At 31.8% G+C, this 22,575-nt stretch overlaps 1 protein-coding gene across 1 annotated transcript in view; it reads left to right on the top strand.

The window, feature by feature from the left end:
- LOC145277044 (E3 ubiquitin-protein ligase ZNRF2-like) overlaps positions 1–22,106 on the top strand; it is a 136,437-nt gene extending 114,331 nt beyond the window's left edge. Inside the window, exons 3-4 of the mRNA XM_080128686.1 lie at positions 7,775–7,880; positions 18,972–22,106. Coding sequence (XP_079984812.1) covers positions 7,775–7,880; positions 18,972–19,029 — 164 coding nt within the window. The 3' untranslated portion in view covers positions 19,030–22,106. The remainder of the gene's footprint in view (positions 1–7,774; positions 7,881–18,971) is intronic.
- The last annotated feature ends 469 nt before the right edge of the window (positions 22,107–22,575 follow it).

Genomic DNA, 22,575 nt, shown 5'->3' with positions numbered 1-22,575 from the left:
AGGAGTGTTGAGTAAGGTGGGTATTTGGGCAACAAGGTACTTAATAATAGGAAAGGTGCAGATTATAGCTAAGGAAAATAAGGAATAGATAGAGAATGAAGCATAGAAAATAAAGATATGGATGATGACATAGCGGATAGAAAAAAATGGGGTATAAAAGAAGGCGAATAGAAAATAAAATAAATTATAAAGATGAAAACATAAGTGAAGACAGAAATAAAACATTTAGCTTTGAAATTTCATGATCTAAATAGATTCCCCTCATTTCCCCTTCACTTATCTTTTCTTATATATTTAAAAAACTTTATCAAATTTACATAGCAAACTGAACATCTCTCTTAAAATTGAACTAAGTGTTTTTAAAGGTCTTTTTTTTTTAGTCTAAGAATTTGGTGTTTAATCAAAGTAATCTGAAGAGTTTTTATCAAAAAAAAAAAAAAACAATTTTGTAAAATATTAACAAAGGATGTGAGGGGGAGGGGGTAAACTTAAATAGCAAACTGAACCTGTACCTAAAAATTGAACAAATCTGTAAAACTATATGAGAAAGCATACTATTGAGGGGAAAGATGCATGCAGTATTTTGTACGTCTGCTAATGATTGTACTGTCTGTTTTTTATTGAACAAACAATTTGTAGGTATTTATTTGCTGACTATCATCCTCATCTTCATAGTTGGTGTTTCACAACGTTTAAGCCAACTATTCCTCTGGCCTTTGTCAGGTTGTTAACCGCAATGGAATAGGAATGCGAACAGTCTGCAAATAAAAAAAGATAAAAATTAATCATCTCAAAAGGATTCCAATAATAAAAATATATAATACCATTCGATACGGACCCGATTATAGAAGATCACAAAAAAACTTGGATTTATAAGACCAAAAACTCCAACCTTGATTGCCCTTTGGGGCCTGTGGTACAGTGGATAGAAGCGTTGAATCTACATTTCTAGGTGAAAATTGTCTGAGGATAACAATTTCAATCTTACTGAAAATCAGCCAGAGGATTAGTTAGCCAAAACATAGTGAAATGACAACTGTGAAAGGTAGTAATTACTGAGGATGCATTAAGACTCAATGAAATCCTGTTGCAGTTAACCACCTGACGAAGGCCAGAGGATTAGTTGGCTGAAACGTCGTGAAACAACAAGTATGAAGATGAGGTTAAGTCTGCAAATGAATAAATAAATATACAAATTACTCATCTCCAAAATGATTCCAATAATAAAATAATTTGTGGGTACTTTTCAAATTCTCATCCATAACCTGCAATTGAACCCCCGCAAGTTCTGGAGCATGGAATGCATTTGATTTTGATAAACTTCTAACAGCTTTAAAATGAATGTCTTTTTTTTTTTTTTGTTTTTTTTATAAATGGAAGGGGGAAAAATCGTCTGTCTAGAACTTTTTTTTACTTATTTTGTAATATGATCCCTTTTTATAATAAAACATCTATTTAGAATTCTTTTCGAATTGTTTTTGAGTGCACCCGTTGAGTTTTTTTTTCTTGTTTCTTTATTTTGAACACGCCCAGTGAATTGTTGCAGTGTGGAATTATATTTCATTTTGTATTCCATTTGCGTGTGCTGCATATTCATGTTAAACCCATTGATTGTGATATCCTTTGTCTATCATAACCGGGATAAATCATTCTGGGGCCAGATTTGGATTAAAACTAAAACAATTTTTTTTTAACCATTTCTCAATTCATCTATGTTCATCTTTACTTTTTGTGCTATTACAACTTATTCTAAAATATTACTCGACTGAAAAAAAAAATGAATTTAGTTTTTTTAAATATGCTTTTGAGGTTGAGGATAAATATTAAATATAATACTAAATTTGAAGCAGAGCTTTTAAATCTTTTTGTAAAAACCATTTTTTGTAAAAATGTTAGCAATTTCTTTTCAAAAGTAATATTCAATTTAGCTTATGAACTCAAATCTTTTGAAGTTATCATCTTTTTTTTTTCTCCATGACAATTGTCAAAGTAGAACATGTATTTGTTTTTTCTTCATCCCTCTTTATTTGGTATTTTAATCTGAAAATTTCATGTTTGAATTTGAGTATCTAAAGTAACAATTGAGTTTTTTCTACCTTTTTCATTTCAAAAAAACTTTTAAGGACTGGTGATGAGGGTCGTTTCAAAAGTAAAGCTTCCTATATATATATTTTTTTTTAATTCTTTGAACAGCTATGAAGATATGACTGATACCATTGAAACAAGCAATCTTTTGTGCTCCAGAATTTATTTTTCTACATAGTCACCACCATTCTCAATGCACTTTTGTCAGGAATTCAATGACATATCTCTGCTTCTGATACATGTCCAGAACAGGGTTGCTTTCTTAGAATCTCACACCATCAATATCTGTAACTTTCAGGTTATGAATGCATAAATTCAGCCATCATAACAATGCAATTTGCAATCCCCACTGATCCATTCAGGTAGAATAAAAAAGAAAAGAGGCATTACTGTTGAAACTCTACTCATGCAAACATAGCAAAGATTATAAATACAGTGGTTAAACATGCAAAGAATAAGTAACGGTTTATTGCAACACAAACGCACAAGTCAAGAGGTACTTATTGGTTTCTTCTGCTGCCAGTGTTACAGGAAAGATAGTTGAATGTGATCTTCTGTGTAGAAGCCTCTCAACTAAATGGGACAACCCAGGAGGCTTGCTTACTGGAAGAAAAGTTTGCTAGATCAGGATACCTCTGAGATTAGAGAAGGCATGTTGGGTCTGATCACTCATCCAGACAAACGTGAATGTCTAAGGTGGGAGACTGTTTGCTGGATCTAATCACTCAGCTGAATGCCTTTGAATAGAGAGTGCTAGCTTGAGAGTTCTGGTCACTCAAAGGTAGTTGCTGGTCATAGATTCATCATCATCACCATCACTATCATGCAGTCCGTCAGTCTTGACAATGACTAGTCGGGGCCTCAGTGCTTTATCCTTCGGTGTTGGCATAGTCATAGAGATTAAGATTTTTTAATTATGCCTTTTTGTGAAATTTAAATTTTATTGACTAATCTTATGAGCATTAGATTAATCGAATGAAATTATTTAAAACTTAATTTAAACAGCTATGTTTATACACACAACTTGCACAGATAATATCTTGTTTAGCAATTTTAATATACACTTGTAAATTGCTTTGATCAATTCTGCTTTCGTTAAAATCGTTATATTGGAACATGTATCTGAATGCATTTTGACAGACAAACATCCTTTCCAATTAGTATTTTAGATTAATTGGTGGAATTTTAATTTTTTATGTTTGCACAACCTCTTTTTAGCATTCATCCAAACTTCTTGAATAAACTCTCAACTAATTCAAATATCTGAGACATAATAAAACAAAAATAGATCTGAAAAGAATCGGGTTGGTCTAAAAACGGTGGGATTATTAGACAGTCTGTGGAGATCAGAAGTGGCGAGAGAGTGACAGACACTCTGATTATACAAAAGATATCTTTCTCCAGGTTCTGGTTATAGTAAACCGCTTCGCTCGCTCGTTCTCTCTCTCTCTCTCTCTCTCTCTCTCTCTCTCTCTCTCTCTCTCTCTCTCTCTCTTATCAAGGCTTAAATCCATTAGAGGATAAGGATTAAGCTGGATGAATTATCAGTTGAATGATGAAGAATTCTATGAAAGGATTGAAAATGAGGGAATAGGAGCTAGATTTGATCATTTATGAAGACAGATTGACATACTTCTTGACATTGAATTTGAAGACTGTCATATTGTAGTCTGAAGGGGAGCAGTCTCATTGTAATACGTTCCACAGATGGAAAGTTCTTAAAAAAAAAACTCATGAAAGTCTCATCTAACACTAGGCACACAAAAGAAGCAAGGAAAGTTCTTTGGATCTGTGATGGCAAAAAGAGTTCTTGTTATGAATGTTGTCTAAAGAGGAATCAAATTTGAGCTCAGTCGAGTACCTTCCACAGAAGTAAAGACAGTAGAAAAAGACAAATCTTTCTGTAAGAAAGGGGCTGTATAGAACAGAAGACGTCATTCTTCCACTAGATTGCAAAGTCGATTTTGTGCTTTGTTAAAATAAGAGTGCTCTGAGTTACACCACCCCATGATGTAGCATCAGTACTCCATCTTAGGATGTATCTGGCTCTTATACACATAGAGGATTGCATCAGGAGTTAGGTGCTTTCTGGAGCAGAATGTTTAAACTATTTTCACTTTAACAACAGATTGGATGTAAGTTTTTGATTTTTAGATCTGGAATGAATGTCGGTCTTGAAATGTTGTCAAAGTAAGGGACTTCTTCAATAAGATAGCCATGTCTTTTTGAGGCAAAACAAGGATCTGCAACTGTTGATGATGAATGGATAAAAAATGGGTTCTAAAGCAAATCAACATCTTAGTCATCAATGCTCTTTGAAGTGCTGCCATAGACAGTTGTGTTCTGTGTAGATGTAAACAAAATAATCTGCACTTATGTTTTGAAGATCAGAAAGAGGTTGGAAACAAGAATAGATCGTGGAGGTACACGAGCAGCAATTCTGCATACTTGAGATTTTTATGAATCTATCAGAAAGAAAAAATGTGATGAAAGCAAATATCAAGGTTAATGGCTGGGAGAAGTGACTTCTTGGTCGTTTGTTGTGGTGGATGTCGTGTGCAGAATGGTAAAATATTATTTAAAAAGAATCGCATCCATCATGAGAAACTCTAAAAATGTATGCAAGTAGAATTTATTCAAATCTTAAAATGATTTGACCTCTAATGTGAAAAGATCTGTTGAAGTAATGTTGTGAATATAATTCACTAAAGAAATTATAAATTCATGGAAAATTTGGAGTCTGGTTTTAGGTGGGGTTTCCATATGCTGAGTATAAAATGATGTACTTTCGTTGGAGGCCTCAAATGTCACAGGAGTATCCGTCAGAAACAATGAAGCAATTCCCTTAAGGAGTCTGCATACTTTACAATTTCTATCAGAAATTGTAAATCATTCGTATAACTAAAGATACATTAGCTCCACACATTTTAATAAATGAATTTTTAAAAATCCAATACGGGATATACTTGAGCAGGAGTTCCAACCACAGTATATATTATGAAAGTGAGGATAACACACCTAAAATTTAGGTTTAATTCTAATTTTATAATAATTAAGCATTCCGTATGGAAAACACAGAACGAATAATGAAAGTAAAAAAATGATTGAAATTGTAGCTGAAGTTTCGATGCAACAATCGTCAGACATTTTATGAAGAAATAGAGATTATGAATTCTCATTATTTACAGTTTTTGAAACAAGTCTAAAAATGTAAAATAATATTGTCAGACGTTTAATACACGGTCTCCTATAAGTAACTTTAATTTCATTTCAACATAAATATAACCTTGAAGAAATATCCAACTGCAATATAGAAACTAACAAATAGTGCACTCAAGTTTTTTTTTTTTTTTTTTGCAGCATAAAATATTGTTTATATCAAAGCATTTAGTAAAACTTTGTGCTCTCTATGGAGCTCAATACACATTGCTAATTTTGAGTGCTAATTTTACAGAAGCTGAATGGCATACTTTGCTATATAGCTCCAATGGCATACAAACAATAATAGTTTGTTCCTTAATTTTAACAATGCTATTCACAATATTTCTGCATTCGAATAACACCTGCAGTAGAAGAAATGCTCAAGTATCAATAAAGGTACAAATAAAAGAAAATATAGTTCCTAATAATGGACTGTGTGTGTGTATCAGTTTATATGTTCTATATATTCGTCTTTAGAACATTACATTTCTCAAACTCTGAAGATTTCAATTTTTTTGTGCTAACCAGCAAAATTATAGCTATATATGTTATTTTGCTAACTAGTTTTCCTCTGAGGATAAGATCCACTTTTTGAAACTTCATGTAATAAGGAATTAGTCATTTCAAGTTTGTATTCCTTGTTTGTACAATAAATGTTGTAAATTTTATTTTGTAATTTTAACTTTCTTTCATATATATACTAGCGAGGGGTACCCGGCGTTGCCCGGGTGTTTGGAGGTGTGTGTGTGGAAACTCCGGGGGTGGGGGTTTAAAAAAAAAAGTATGTATGAGGATCGAACCCGAGCCGTTGAGGCAAAGTTGTAAATTAAAGTGTGAAAAAAAAAAAAACGTGCGACGTTAACCATTGCCCCACCACGACATACTAACGGAAACGCGTTTGAATTTATTTAATTACTTGGATTTAGCAGGTGCCCGTTTTAATGAGTTAATGAGTTCAAGTTTGACTGCGGGATAGTATCTTCATTTACTGCTGAACGCTTTTTCCCCCAAGATGTTATAGGAAGAAGACTAACCCACATGCGGCGAGTGACAAATGTTGAATATTTATCTTCCCGAAATCAAGCAAATTAAATAGACAGGCGAGCTTCGTTGTTAACTGTGAGATATTACGATTTATATGTGATATAAAAAGTTTTAAAAAGTTGTGAAGTGAGGGACCGCTTCTCTGAAAAAAGCCTTTTGTTGACATACAGAAAAAGCGAACACACACACATACATACATTTTCGCTTTTATATATATATATATATATATATATATATATATATATATATATAAAAGAATCTTACCATATATTAATATCAAAAGAAAAATTATTAAACAAAAGACTAGATGTAATCCACGGGTGTTTGCACAGAAACAAATATTTAATTTCACGCACTAGAGCAGATTAGGGAAAAAAAAAATGCAAGGGAGGTAATCCTAGATAAAAAATGATACCACGAGAGTGACCTCCCCCTGCATCGGGTAATATGATACGTCAAACATTAAGCAAAAAAACAATATTAAAATAAACACGCATAAATATAGGAATAAAATTATATGATAATTGAAAAAAAAAAACAAATAGGAAAAACAGGGAAAATTAAAACAAAAATAAATAAATAAAAAATAGAAATACAGAAGTACGGGTTAAAATGAAAAACTATCTTTACATAACACCAAAAGATGGAGGAAGTGAGGAAGCATGGCTGTGGAAATCTTTTTACCCAAATACGATGTTCAGCATGTTAAAAATATACCATTTGTTGTAAAAATCTAATGGATAAACATCTGAAGAAGTTGGTGGGCGACAGGATATTTTTATGGAAACATAAATCGTAAAATTGCCACTCATTAATGAAACAGCTGTAATGGAAAAATCCAGTAAATAAACGAAGCTATAAAAAAGAAAACGTGAGTCTTTGAATTTTCAACAAAACTTTGCACTATATATATATATATATATATATATATATATATATATATTAATAAAAACAAAGGGATGTAGTGTTTACCTTATATACACAATGGTAAACTTCAAACGAATATAAATAACAGTATTTATATATAGAAAATTTTATCCCGACCGAATTAAAAAGCTCAATACGCAATAGAGAGTAGAGCTTATTATATAAGACAAAGAAAATTAAAACTAAGTTGAACTTTACAATCAAAATTTATTGTTCAACTGAATACTCCAAAAAACAATTTACAAAGTCCTTATTTCTTTATGTCCTCTGATAAGATGAGAAGAATAACAAGAATAGCATTCTTTGAAACTCCGCAGAATAAGGACTTTGTAAATTGTTTTTTGGAGTATTCAGTCGAACAATAAATTTTGATTGTAAAGTTCAACTTGGTTTTAATTTTTTTTCTCATATATATATATATATATATATATATACACACACACACACACACACAATGAGAGTAAATGCTTATTTCTTAAAGTTAAACCTGCAAATTAATTTTTTTTTTTTTTTCCAGAGGATGTTTTAACTGAAGACAAAGGTGAATGTGTGATATGTTTTGAAGATCTCAAACAAGGAGACACTATAGCCCGGCTACCATGTTTGTGTGTCTACCACAAAATGTAAGTTTATTTCACAAGTTTTTATCACAAGAAAATCTGCAATGGAATCAAAGCATTTCATTAAAATTATTTTTGTTATTTTAACTGTTCAATAGTTTGAATAGAGTTTAAACATTTTTTTTCTCTTTTCATTTGCCATTCAAGTGTATTTAAGAAATAGCATCTTAACTAGCTGAAATTTATTTATATACATTGTCTTTTGATATCCCAATAATCCCATTTCAACTTTGTAATGGTCGTGTATATTCATGCAACTATATGATGCTATGAAAAATGTGTGATCAGTGTAAGGGTACATAGTCTAGGAAAAATGACAGAAGAAAGATTTTATTGTTTTACTTGTTTTTTTCTGATTGAAACACAATGGATTAATAAATAATTTAAAGTGAAACTATGAGAACAGCAAATGTGAAGATGTCGGATGCAAGCGTTGTTACTATTGAAATGGTGTGAACAAACTGTGACTTTGAAGAATAACTAAACAAAATATCCTTATCTGATTGTTTTTATGATTCTATTCATTTTCCTTCCATATTTTTGTCGTTTGATGTATTAGTTTTGTATTTGTTCATTTTTTTTCTATTTCCTTTTCGTATTCTCTGCAGAATTGGTACAGTTCATAACTACTAAAACCACTGATTTATAAAACCAGCGAGAGGTGGAAGGAGCATATGTAGTAATTCACATTATTATACTAAAGCTGAATCAACTTTACTTTTCTTCCCCCCCCCCTCTCCTCCAAAGGCTTTTTTCCTATATATTTTAACTAGCCTGGATGCCCGGCATTGCCCGGGTGTTTGGAGGTGTGTGTTAAACAAAAAAAAGAAGAAAAAAGTGGTAGGAGGAAGGCAGGCTCGAACCGGTACGTCGAAGGAGGAAAAGAATGTGAAAAAAAAAAAATGTAATGTCTTTGTCATTGCATCCATTGCCAAACTGGAAGTGACAAAGGTTTAAATTAAGGCTAGTCAATCAAAGAGGGGATGGCTTTCGAAAATATTGGCAGAAAAAATCGACCTCTCTCTGTAGAAAAGTGCCCAGTTGAGGGTGAAGGAATTAATGTTTTTAGCCAATTTTTCAATATTTGTCATCGGAAGAGTCAAGCTTCAAAACAATACTGATCTCGTGAAAATCCGTCGCCTCTGTCAAAAGTTTTAGGCAGACATATATACATTTAAACAGGCATGTGAGATTTATATAATAGATGATGAAAAATACACACTAAAATATTTTGTGGTTTATAAATTATGGTTGTGAAAAGATTTATTTTAATTATTCTTATATTGTAATTAACTCAATAAATTACTCTTAAGTTTCTCTCATTCTCACGCTCTCTTACTGTACAGGTTGTAGAGACAAATTTAACATTTTTTTTTTAGAAAGGAAAGAAATATAGTCATATTTTGGCTAATAATTGATATTCTCAAAATTCTACAAGGATCGTTTTCAGAATACAGCTTGGCTCATGCTAACAAAACTTGGTCCCAAGCCTCCACCTCATAGTGCCCGACCCCAGAGCAAGTAGCTTTCATAGTATCCTTTCATTGACACTTAAACACCAGTTTGATCATAGCAATCAGCTCGTCTTTGGTATTGCTGGAAGTACAGTTAGTATAATTCTCAACTGTGTCTACACGTAAATAGTTATTAGGGTTGCAATTAGGGGAGTTGGGAAGCCAGTTGTTGGGACTGGTAAACTCATGTCACTTCTCGGAGGAGTGACACAGAGTTGAGTCCTGCTGTCACATGTATGACCTTCCTGCAGCCTCCCTCTTTACCTATCGCTTGACAACATTGGACATCTGAATCGAGTCTGAGGCCCTTTTTCAGAAATGTGCAGCAGCATATCTTTTATTCAAAACAAACCCAAACACTGTCATAGTTTGAAGGAACTTTGTCTAGTATTACCCATCAACCACAAAACAGATTTTAAGGGAACTTTACTAAAATGGTCATATTTTAAAAACAGAAGCACTTTAAGTACTTAGAATATCACAATTTTGTTTGCAAATGAATATATTTTTATATGAATCAATACATAATATAATTGGAGAGATTTGAGTAGTTAAGTAAAGTAAGGGTGGATGTTAATAGATCATTTTCGCACAATTGTGAAGAACGAGTATGCTTTTTAAAGGTTTGTTGTGCCGCCTCTAAGGAATTTTATCATGCAATTTAGAAACTGATTAGGAGAACTTGCAAACTGGAAAGAAAAGAGTTAGCACAAAATTTCTATATAATAATTGAATGAAAGTTGTTGAGCTTGCTTGACCAGCGACAGTTTGAAGCTTAAATTTCTCACATCTTGAATTTTTTTTTTTTTTTTTTTTTTTTTTTTTACAATGAATCAACTCCCTAACCACAGCCAATAGTTGTTTTTCTTTTTCTGGGCTAATTTTTCTAAGGTTTGAGATCCTAGTCTCTCCTATGGGTGGGGGAATAGGGATCATACCTTCTCTGAGGATATTAATGAAAATGGCTTAATAGCTTCTACATAACTTTAACTGTACATCCCAAGCCGACAGTTCATGTTGTGTAAAATTAAAATAGCAGAAGATGTTTTTGTTTTTCTCCCACTTTTTTGAACAGATTCTATTTTGGGGCATTCGTAATAGATTCTTTTTATGAAGAACTTCTGCAACAAATTCTGAGAAAGAGAGAAAAAAAGAAAGTTGTAATAAATTTTCTTTTTTCTCTTAAATTTTTTTATGCATTGCCTTGCATCATGTTATTTTTATTGTATTCGGGCGGTGTTCATCAAAAGTAGGGCAGTTGTTTCAATAGGTTGACATTTTTAGTTTTTGTTGCGCGTAAAACAACAGAATCTGCACTCAAATTAGACCAACAGATTTGATCATAGCTAATTCTGTTTTTTTTTTTTAACTTTAACAATGGAACCTTTAGGCTTTGGAGCCACTATTTGAAGAAAATAATTTTTTAGGCATTAGTAGGAGGTGGCTTTTTGAGAAATAGGAGCTAGAAGATCGCAAAGAAAGATATCCTAGTAACAAGGGGCATAGTATACTTTGACAAAGAACTAGCAGACATACAAAATGAGTGAAGCAATTTATATACTTTTTCTTATATACTTAAGTTAACAAGCCTTGAAGAATCTTGTTAATGTCCTTTCATTAGTAATACACACGGACGAAAAAACGCTTTGGATAATCACAGATTTCAAGGTAGTTCTACTAAAATAGCCATATTTTTTAAACCAAAGCACTTCAAGTCTTCAAATTACTACTGTTTTGTTCGGAAATGAATATACTTTCAAATGAATTAATAAGTATGAATGTACATTATATATTTTAAGAGTTTTAAGCAAATAAAGTGATAAAAATGTGAACGTCATAAAATGGCGTTTTCGGTAAGGTTTTGTAATGACCCCCCCCGTTTTCTAAAGGTCCGTACCGTGATTGTATGAAGAATTTCGTCATGAAATTTGGGAACCAATTAGAAGAGGTGTTAATCTTAATACTGTCAAGTGTCCGAAATATTTTTGACCATTTCTTTTTTTTGTCGTGTTAAAAATAAGACTTTAATATGACGAGTATTGAACATTTTGAAAAAAAAATTCTTCGGACACCCAGTAGTAAGTAAATCAATCTTTTTACTATCTTTATCAATTAAAAGTATTATTTTATGTTGAGTAGGACCGCGGTAATTGATAATTTAAAAGGACCTACCCGAAAAAAAAATTGTTTCTATTTCTCGAATTTGGTCAAATGAAGTTAGTATTATTAGAAGCAGCAGCAGCTCCAGCCTGTAGAATCAGCCATAGCACAGTGTATAAACAACACGCGTTCTTTAATTTTTATTCAAGAACGAATTAAGAAAAACATGAAAATATGAATATAAATGTTCTTATATGTTTAATGAGAGCTATTTTGTTATCAGAATAACATTAGTTTAGAACTATTCGGTTTTCAGAATGTATAATAACAACAATCCCAACCAATTCGGCATTATGAATCTGTTGCAATTTCTCACATTGCTCGTCAAATTTAAAAACATGGTTAAAAAAACAAAAACTTTTGTAGATATATAGCTTGCATGCACTTTTATTCTTTAAATTAGTTTTGAACAACGAATTAAAACGATGTTTTACTGCGAACAGCCACAAATGTTTTTTTTTTTTTTTTCAAAATCAAAATAAGTATCAAAATCTCGTTTATACATAGATTCGAAAAAGTTGTCAAAAAACAAATATATAACAAATAAATGTTATCAAAGGCAAGATAAGTTACTTTTCTACCAAACTGGATATATTTTTTGTGTTTTTATTCAATGTAACATGTTTATTCAGCTCGAAAAACATAGTGTTTACCAATGTATTGGAAAATTAAAAATGGCGCCCGGCCCGACTCTCTTTGACATGGTAAGTTTGAGAAAAGGAGTTAAAAATAAAGAAAAGCTATGCAAAATACTGTTAAAAACTCACCGAATATATGTCAACCTATGTCACGGTAACATATATTGAGCGAGTTTCTAGCAGTATTTTGTCTACTTTTTTATTTTTAACTCTTTTCCCCAAACTTACCGTTTCAAGAGAGTCGGGCGGGCGCCATTTAAAATTTTCCAAAACATCGGTAAACACTGTTTTCAAGCTGAATAAACATGTTACATTAAATAAAAACACTAAAAAATTATCCAGTTAGGTAGAAAAGTAACTTGCTTTTGATAACATTTATTTGTTACATATTTGTTTTTTTGACAACTTTTTCGAATCTGTGTATAGTAATACAAACCCTCAAAATCTATATCAATATTCTTGAAATTTTAAAAGCAGTTAGAAAACACATCAAACTACAATTAGGAAGCTTTTTATTTCGTTATTTTTTTTTTTTCTACTTATTAAGCGAAAGATATTTTTACAGCCTGCTCCAGCGTAGTATAAACGGCCTATGGAATTAACACCTTCAACCTCGAAAATAGAAATCAACAAATTTTTGAACGCTCTCTTTGAAAAAAAGCTCTCTTCACTTCACCTCTAATACAAATTATGTGTGGCAAGTCTCCTCCTAAAACACTCTTTAACCCTAACAATAACACTAAGTTCGAGTGGCAAGCCCCCCTCCCAACAAATTACCTCTGTAAGCCACATACAAGCATCTAAAACAAACAAACAAAAAATAGATCCTTCCTTAAAGAAAAATACACATAAAAATAAATTGGTTAACTGTCCTAAAATGCTAGAATGGCCAGGAAATGATGAATTATTTTACATTAAATTTTTGTGAAACTAACCGCTCCCCCTCTAATATTGTTTTTGTTAGCTTTGTCTCTGTCAAGTTTTCGGTATGTTCACACATAATTTTCCTTAGCCCTACAATTAATTCAAAGTCCGAATGGCAACCCTCCCCATATTCTCATTGCATAGAAACCCTCTTAAAACTACACATAATCATCTTAAAAAAAAAAAAAAAAAAAAAAGCATGCATATTTTCCCATAGAAAAAAAAACAGTTAACTGCCCTAAAATGCTAGAATGACCTGTAATAGGAAATTATTTTACATTAAATTCTAAAATAATTTGTTTATCTTTCATTAAAGTTTTTCATGGCATTTTATACATAATTTCCTAAAAAGGTAGAATCACATTTTTTTTTGGGGGGGGGGGTCAGAAGGAGTTGAGTGGGGTTAAACAGAAGATGGTAATCTACAATAATACCAAAAAAATATTGCAATATATTCATTTTTAAATGGTCTTATGTTTAGATTTAAGTTTTTTGTACATAAAGCACATTACAATTCAACTTTGAGTTCTCCAACTTCTTTTCTGTTTATGGATACATGGCATTTTTAAGGAATTGCTGCATATTTATGCACATTTACTGCAGATTATTTGGAAACCATAAACTTTGGGAGATTTTCAGTTGCATATTCTGATTCCTTGTACAAAAATACACTTATATGGTAAATTTCATTTCTTAGTCTTGTGTTTTAACAAAGATATGACATTTTTACTGAAAAAGTAGTGTAAAAAATGTGACGAAACGCATATGGTCTTAAAGAGGGAAAAATATCCAAACGTGTGAGGCACAAAAATAGCCATAACTTCCTTAACTTTAATCAGATTTTAAAAATTTAAAAAGATTCTTTCTTAGCTCATCAAGCTCTTTCTATGCATACCAATATTGAAATATTTCAAGCTATTTCAATTTTTTCATGTGTATTGCTACTTTCATTTTCCATTCCATTATGAGGTTGATTTGGCCAAAACACGACCCATTAATCATAAAACATTTTGGATGATTACAGATTTGAAGGTAGTTCTATTAAAATAGTCATATTTTAAAAGCCAAAACCCTTCAAGTCTGCAAAATATTATTTTTTCCAAAAATGAATATCCTTTCATGTTTTAATAAATAATGTGCATAATATATTTGAAGGTTTTTAGGAAAGTAATAACTTTTAATGCTATGAAACGACTAATTTGCATCAGATTTTTTTATCCTAACAGTGCTTAACAGCTTGGCACCATTCTCTTGTGAAGAATTTTGGAAAATAGAAAAAACAGCAATCTTGCTTATTGTTGAGTTATAAAATAAACTGGTCCATTTGGGTTTTTTGTTGTCTTTAGAATAAGACTCCAACATGACATGTTTTGTTTTTTTTGCTTTGATATTTTTGTACGAGATTGGGGAGGTATGAAAAATAAATAGTTTTTTTACCCCAAGTAATAAGTAAATGTCTATATTATTTTTATGCATTAAAATGATAATTCTGTGTTGATTTCTCTTTTGGTACTAGCTTCCCCATAATTTCAAGCAGTTTTCAGTGAAAATAGACACTCTCAAAAATCTCCTTTAACCCACCATTAACCCTAAGTCTGAATGATACCCACTTCAAAATAAAAACTCTTCCATAACTCTACTATTAACCCGAAGACCGAGTGGCAAGTTTTCCATTGTACAAACTATTTTAAAACCACACATAATTGTGTCTAAAAAAAATTAAATAAAAAAAAAAAAATCTGCCGAATTTGTCTCTCATAGAAAAATGTATTGATTAACAATCCTAAAATGCTAGCATGTCATGGAAATGGTGGCTTATTTTACATGAAATTTATAAATTAAACTAATCTGCCACTCTAAAATAATTTTTCTTTCTGACAAGTTTTCAGGATGTTCACACATAATTCCCCATTGTGCTACCATTAACCCAAAGTCTGAGTAGCAAGTCTGCTCCTTCTACAAAGACTCTCTTAAAATGACACCTAATTGTCTTTGAAATAAAAATTATTAAAAAGTGCACATGATATATTTTCATTGAAAAAAAATTCGTTAACTGCCCTAAAACGTTGGAATGTCCCTAAACTCTAAGATTATTTCACGTTAAATTTTTTTATATTAAATTTATCATTTCTGCCAAGTTTTTCAGTATGTTCATATGTGTCCTAAAAAAAAAAAAAAGAGAGAGAATCACATATTTGGGTGAGGTGGGTAGAGCGATTTAGCAAAAGGTGTTAATCTGCAATAATATCAAAGAAATCTTGCAATATATTCATTTTTAAAAAATCTTAGTATTAGATTTCAGTTTCTTATACATGTATTACAATTTAACTTTTTTTTTTATAATGCATACATGAAATTTTTATAGTAACTACAAATTACTTGGAAACCATTAATTTCTGGAAATTTCAGTGTCATATTTTGATTCCTTGCACAAAAGTACTGTGACGCTATGTTCAACTGGAGTCGTTGAGTGAAGAGGGGCAGGAAAAGAACAAAGGATAGATGACAAAAGGAAGTAGGTTAAGCAAGTAGTAAAAGGACTTATCAATAGATAGGAATTTGTTCTTACCGTAGACAAAGAGAAATAAGGATAGGTTTAATTCAGGGTGTGACGAGTGACCAAATGACCAATAGGTAGAGAACAACGAGCCAGTAGGCATTTTGGTGGGAAACCATGTGGTGTCACATTGGTACTGTGACCAGGATGTGATCCGGCAAAATTGAGTGAAAAGATATAGACAAAAAAGGTTTCACAAATGATGTTGAGGGCCAGTTTTGACCATAACAACCATAAAGAGAAATATAGACAAAAAAAAAAAAGATGCGAAGAAAAATCTAATGCAAGAAACTACATGTAAATGAGAAAAAGGAAAAAAATATAGACTCAAAAATTGTTCACAAATGTTGTCATGGAGATATAATTTAGACAAAAACATAAGATGAAAGAAAGCATGCATAACTTTGCACAGAAAAAAGTGAAAAAGTGACCAATCGAGAAAAAAAGGAGAAGAGAAAATGGAGAAACAAAGAAAAACAGACATTTAGTGAGGTAGGGGCTTTTTTTCTCTCTTTCTTTTTTAACCAAACTCTACAGAAAAATATCAGCTGGGTCTAAACTTTTTTTTCCATTTTGTTTTTTCTTTTTTTCTGCAGAGATGAATTAGTTTCTTTCTTTTTTTTCTTTATAAAGATACTGAATTCAGAAAAACGACAGTAGTGGTGATAAACATATAAAACAACGTGTGGAGTGCGATTGGATTTAGCAGTTTATTGATTAGTTTAAGAGTATTTGACTATAAAAAAAAAGTAAAATTGAAATGGGAGGAGAGTGATAAAGAAAGAGGTATATCTCACGACCCACACAAGCAGGTTCGTTATCGTTTTAGCAAAAGTTTGTTAAAAATCTTGCTCATATAATTAATTGGCAAAATGTTTTCTTCCCCCCAAGGCCAATGTATGAATTGGGGTAGAACTTGAAACATGCTTTTTTGCTTAACCATTACTACCAAATGTTTTTGTTTTTATTTAAGTGTAATTAGGTAATTAGTATTATTGGCAAATCATCTGAATATTGTGAGCTAGTTTATAGGATTTGTTTTATTTTGTTAAAATTATTTAATTTTTATGGGAAAACATAGAGATGGGTGAAGAATTAAGATATTGTAGATATTGACATTTTGTTTTTTTTTCTGTCCATTGTGTTTGTGGGTGCAGAGAGTGGGGTATCAGAGGTTAGGGAGTGACTTCTCACCAGATGTAGATGAGTGCAATTAACAACACATTTAGTGACTGCTTTGATGTTAAAGTAGGAGTACATCAGGATTTTGTAATGAGTTTGCTGTTTTTGATTTGTGTGTTATTGTCCAGGGAATTTTGTATGAGTTGTCTGGAAGAGATACTTTATACTGATGATTTAGTGTTTGCCTCAGAAGCAATGGAAGACTTATTTGTTAAGTTGTAGGAATGGTATGGAAAGTAAAATAGTTTCTTCCCTTGAACTGCTAGACTTTGGAATTCCCTCCAGAGTCCCTGCTTCTCTGATGGTACTGATATTCAGAAATTCAAATGTAATGTAAACAAACATCTTGCTGCACAACACCTCATCTAGTATTCTGGAAATTTGATCCCAAATAGTAGCCCCTTGAATCTAAGTGGCATTGTGCGCCTTGTTTGAAGTGAAAAAGTAGTTTAAAAAAAAAAAAAAAAAGAAAGAAAAAAGCCTGGGAGTGAATGTTAGTAAAACCAAAGTGACAATGATCAGTGGTTGTAGTGTCATAAATCGCCCAGAAAGAGAGAAGTTTTTCCTGCTCATTTTGTGGAAAGGGAATAAAGTGCAGTTTAATTTTTTTGCTGTATTAGCATTGGGTGCACAAGAAGTGCAGTAGAATTAGTTGGGTTGAAAGAGGATAACTAGTTTGTAAGTGTAAGAAGTGTAAGACAATGGAGTTGGATGAAAACTCAGATGTGGAGAAAATATATCTGGAAGGCAAAGCTGTTAAAGTTGTTTAGAAGTCTTGTTACCTTGATATCATTGGAGCACACGATAGAGCAGATGCTTGTGTGATTACAAGAGTGGGTATAGTAAGTTCAGGGAACTTCTGTCTTTACTAACTAACAGCTAGTACTACCAGATTAGACTGTCTGAAGATATTGGCTTCCTGAGACAAAATGCACTCAACATTGATGCTTTTTGTTTTTCTACCTCCATTTTGCAAAACTTAATTCTATTCTGCAAAACCAAAAACAACCCACCCTTTTCCCCCCTTCTTATTTCCCTTTCTTTTTTTCTGGTTTATCTCCCCCGCTTCCTGACTGGTTTCCTGGTTTAAAATGTACCAAACATTAGTACTGTAGCCCTTTTCCCTCTCCTGTTGCAGAGCTCATGTTCTGCAGGGTGAGGAGCAGGAACGATGGGATCCACTATAGAGCAACCAGATCGAGCGCTGAAAACTGGTAATTGAGGATGCAAAGGGGCTTAAAGAATAGAAGCATTCTACAGGGTAACTGGATGCAACATGAGTGCTGTTTCCAAAATAGCGGATTTTGCATTGAATTGTCCGAAAAGGGTTGATGTGTCGTAAAACAATTAAACCAAGCTCTACAAATAAATATTTGAAGATATAAAGAACTTGAATCATAAAAAATGTTTCCAAAATAACTGGATTCGGCATTAAATAACCCGAAAAGGATTGATATGCCATAAAACAACCAAATCAAACTAACTAGCAGTGCATTACCACTATAGACCAAGGTTTGATCTTTAGAAATACACGTCAACAATGCATGGTTGTCCTAATGGATAGTGTCACAGGCTATGGAATCTGATATGTAAAGTCAAAATCTTGGCAGATCTATTTATATATCACTACTGTTGAGGAAAGATATGAACCCAACAAAATTTCCTAGTGTAGACAAAAAAAAATAGCAACTTGTGTTCACTTAATTGTATATAATGAATCTATCTTTATTATATTTCTCTTTGTCCGTCTCTTCCATTTTTTTTTTTATCAGAAACTACTGAATCAATCTGGCTGATATTTTATCTGTACTTTTGTTATAAGGTGCAACTAATTAAGTATTGTGGTATCCATTCAATGCATAATTACGGATTAATAGGATTAGTATTCAGTGCAAAACTGAGCACAAATTAAATCATATTCAACTATCAATTTGTCATTCAGAATTCCTTAACAAGCTGAAAAATTAATAGGTCACATGATTTCTTAATACACTAAAGAGTTTATCTGTTGTAAAGAAATGAACAAATCTTTGAAGTGAAAATGTTCACTTTAGTTTTGAAAAAATTTTCAAGGCTTTATTTTTACAATGATTATTGAAACGTTTCTCTTTGTTTGCAGGTGTATTGACAGATGGTTTGAAGTGAACCGTTCGTGTCCTGAACATCCATCGGACTGAAGAAAATGTGAATATGAATGTCTGCGTTTATATATAGATATACATGCAGTCATGAGATTTGGGATTGAACTAATTTTGGGGGTTAAACTTGGTGACAAAACTCTACATTGGATGAAGCCTCCTGGATTACCAAGCAGGACACTTCCCATTGGGCTTTCTGCTGCAATAGTGATAAACACTCTGTGAGTTCCGTTAGAAGATTCACATCTGATGGACCACTTTTTCACATCTGGACTCTTCATGTTTCTATTTTTTTTACATTGGATTTTGAAAGATCCCGCCTTTTTAACCACAGGCAGTTGGATGACTACTTATATTAAAGCAATTGGCGAAAATAGCTACTTGGGGGAGGAGTGGATAAAGCTCAAGACTACTTTATAAAAAAAAAAAAAAACTAAAGACAATAGTGGCCTTCAGCTGAACACAATGAATCAATATACATTACATCCCGCTATATTTAAGAATTATAACAAAACCGAGACTAATAAAAAAAAAAAAAAAAAAATTTTCTACGAATATAATGCTTGCAAATTAGAGACAGATGTTGAAAAAGAAATTTTAAAAAAGAAAAAAAATAATTATTAGCTGAAATAATTGCTATTTTTGTAATTGTGAATTTGTACATGCGCTGACTCTCAACCCTGGAACGTGCAGTTTTTTTTTTTTTTTTTTTAGTTTTTTTTTATTTTCAATTTGTTGCATATTTGTTCCAGTCATCTGCATTGTTCTACGGTAAATAAAAACTGTGTTCCAGCAGCATAAGAACCGACTCCCCGTCCCATCTAAAATGGGCGTCACTCCCTTCATACCTCCCCACTCCCGTACAAAATAATCAAAAAAAAAAAAAACTTGATTGATTTTCCTGGAGGCAATCTAATCCACCCTTGTTAACAAATTTTGTTTTTAATAAAAATGAATTCATATTTAATTCCCCCCTCCCTTCCCCAATCTTATGTTTTGCAGGATGTGTGTGTGTGTGTGTGAGATATAACATTTTATTTAGTGAAATGTTCTGATAAAAGTAGATATCTTATATTTAACTGGAAGACTGTTTTTTATGTGTGTGTATTTGCTGTGTATACAATCAGTGGCTTGAAAAGCAAACTCCCAATAACATTGGATAAAAATGCAGAGTTGTTGGCAGGGACATAAGACCGTATCCTGTTGGTGGCCCAGCTATTTGTTTTCAGATCATTAGTTTTATACACATCAAATATAAATAATTGAAAAAAATTCTTCCCATTTAAATATAATGTATCTACTTTCAGAAACTTTCATTAAATAAAACGCACACATACACACGTACATATACTACAAAAGTTTGGTATCAAGGTTCTGTGTTTGAAATTGATCTATAAAAATGTAGTCAGTTTCAAGGGAACATGGCATCAGGGAAGTTGCATTCTTAATACTTTTCTATACTTGAACTGTCTTCAAGCTTAGCATGTGATTTGAAGTGATGAGCACTAAATCTTTGAATGAAAGTCTTCTCCTCCTCGGCTGCCAGAATCTCTAACCACACGGTAATGATTTAAAATTGATTTTTTTTTTTTTTTAATGTTGGATTTTATTGGCAATATTTTAGAAGCCAACCAAAAAATATAATTTTGGGGTTTATTCATCATATTTATAATAAAGGTATATTCCATTGTGGAGATTACAGACGGGCTATGAGCTTTATTTATTGACAACACAATCATGTATCTCTACCATTGGTTTCCCAGTAGAAAAGGCAAGATGCATCTTCAAGATGAATGCATATTAATACAAACATAAACATAGAAAATGCAGGATTACTTCACAAGATAAATCGGCATTATATATATCTATTATATAAAATTTTCTCCAGTTTTGTTCTGTTGCTGATTCCAAAGTGGGCCAGCTATGTCAATTTTATTATTTGCTCTATTCCTGGAATATATCAAGTATCGTTGATGTGGATAGGAATTAATAATTTCAGATTTAATGTTGAGATATTGTGCTTGTGTGTGTGTGTGTGTGTGTGTATGATATCTATATATATATATATATATATATATATATATATATATATATATATATATAATAATGTGTGTGTATCATTGATTTATCTCTAAGTAATCCTGACATTTTTGTTTTCATCGGTATGTGTTAGTCTTGATGATAAGCATGTTGGCATTTTGTTTTGCCTTTGCTCTGAACTCATGGTTACAATACATATATTTGTGTATTAAATTTAATATACACTTGTATGTATATCAGTTGGTTATTTAGGTTGTATTTTTTTATGATTATAGTCGGATATAAGAAGTTATTGGATTCTTTTTAAATAAGATTAATTGCCCAAGTTAGTTTTTCCAATATCCTTTTGCTATAACTAATATCAACTAATAGGTCTTGTGTTTTAAATCTTTTTTTTTTTTTTCCAGATTATTTATTTATTTACTTTTTCCAAATTATATATATACTTTGTTTCCAAGTTATCTATTTTCTTTTATTACTATATACTTACATGATGAGTCTGTTCAGTCACCTTTTCTTCCTGATAGTCTTTACTCGATATTTGGAAGTTTCTTCAACATGTGAGCTTAAAATTTTCAACTTTCTGATGTAGCCTATCAGAGAAAAAAAATTATTCTATTGATGAAATATTACATTCTTTATAAAAGAAGCAAAATTATATATATATATATATAACAATCACATCGACATGTGTGTGCATATACACACGTAGTTAAAAACGTGTCCATTGCTAACCTCTGCATCTACTGATTGCCACGTCCCGCCCCCATACTCCTTACAAATTTATTGAGACCAAACATTCAGTTAGGTTTGTTTAATATCTGTTCAATGTGATTAACTTTCAGGACCAGTCAGTGAATTATTTTTTCAAATAAAAATAAAATTTTGTATGAAGGTCAGATGAAAACTCAAACCATGGCATTTTGGCTATTGAAGAAGAAGAATGATTCTTATGTCTTATAATTTTCTGTCCAAAAATTGGTGTAGAATAAAATGGATAAGTTTTGGTTAAATTTGTCATTTTTGCCAAAACTCTTGTAAAGGTTTCATAAAATAAACATCACTATTTTACTATTTGTCGCATTGTTTTTGCCCAACTTGTTTACTTGCCAACAATTTATCTTTTTTCTTTCAATTTTTTTTTAATTAAATAGTATTTTTTCGTATTTTACATGCTTGTATTATATTTCTTTTTCAGAATGTTTTTCCCCCATATTTTTTTTTCATTAAAAACTAAAAATGAACTGGTAATACATAATGTGGTATTAGCCCTTCTTCCAAAGGAGGAAGTTTACAGGGAATATGAAATTCACAAGTGGTCCCCTGCTGCATGTATATCCCGGTCATGGGAAGATGACATAAAATGCCTAGGCTTCTCAAATGGTCACCCATTTGGTATTGGCCAGGCTACATGTTGCTTAACTTCAGTAATCTAATGAGAACCTGTGTTTTTAATGCAATTATGTTGTATTGTTTTTATGATAGACTTTAATAACATCTTGTTTCTCCAGCTCTTTAACGCTAACCTTGTCTCATGACATCAGA

The sequence above is a fragment of the Euprymna scolopes genome, chromosome 1 (genome assembly GCF_053919585.1).
Source record: "Euprymna scolopes isolate OS-2025 chromosome 1, ASM5391958v1, whole genome shotgun sequence".
Classification (NCBI taxonomy): domain Eukaryota; kingdom Metazoa; phylum Mollusca; class Cephalopoda; order Sepiida; family Sepiolidae; genus Euprymna; species Euprymna scolopes.
Note: the sequence above shows the minus strand (reverse complement) of the source record. Positions and strands in the feature narration are given on the sequence as shown.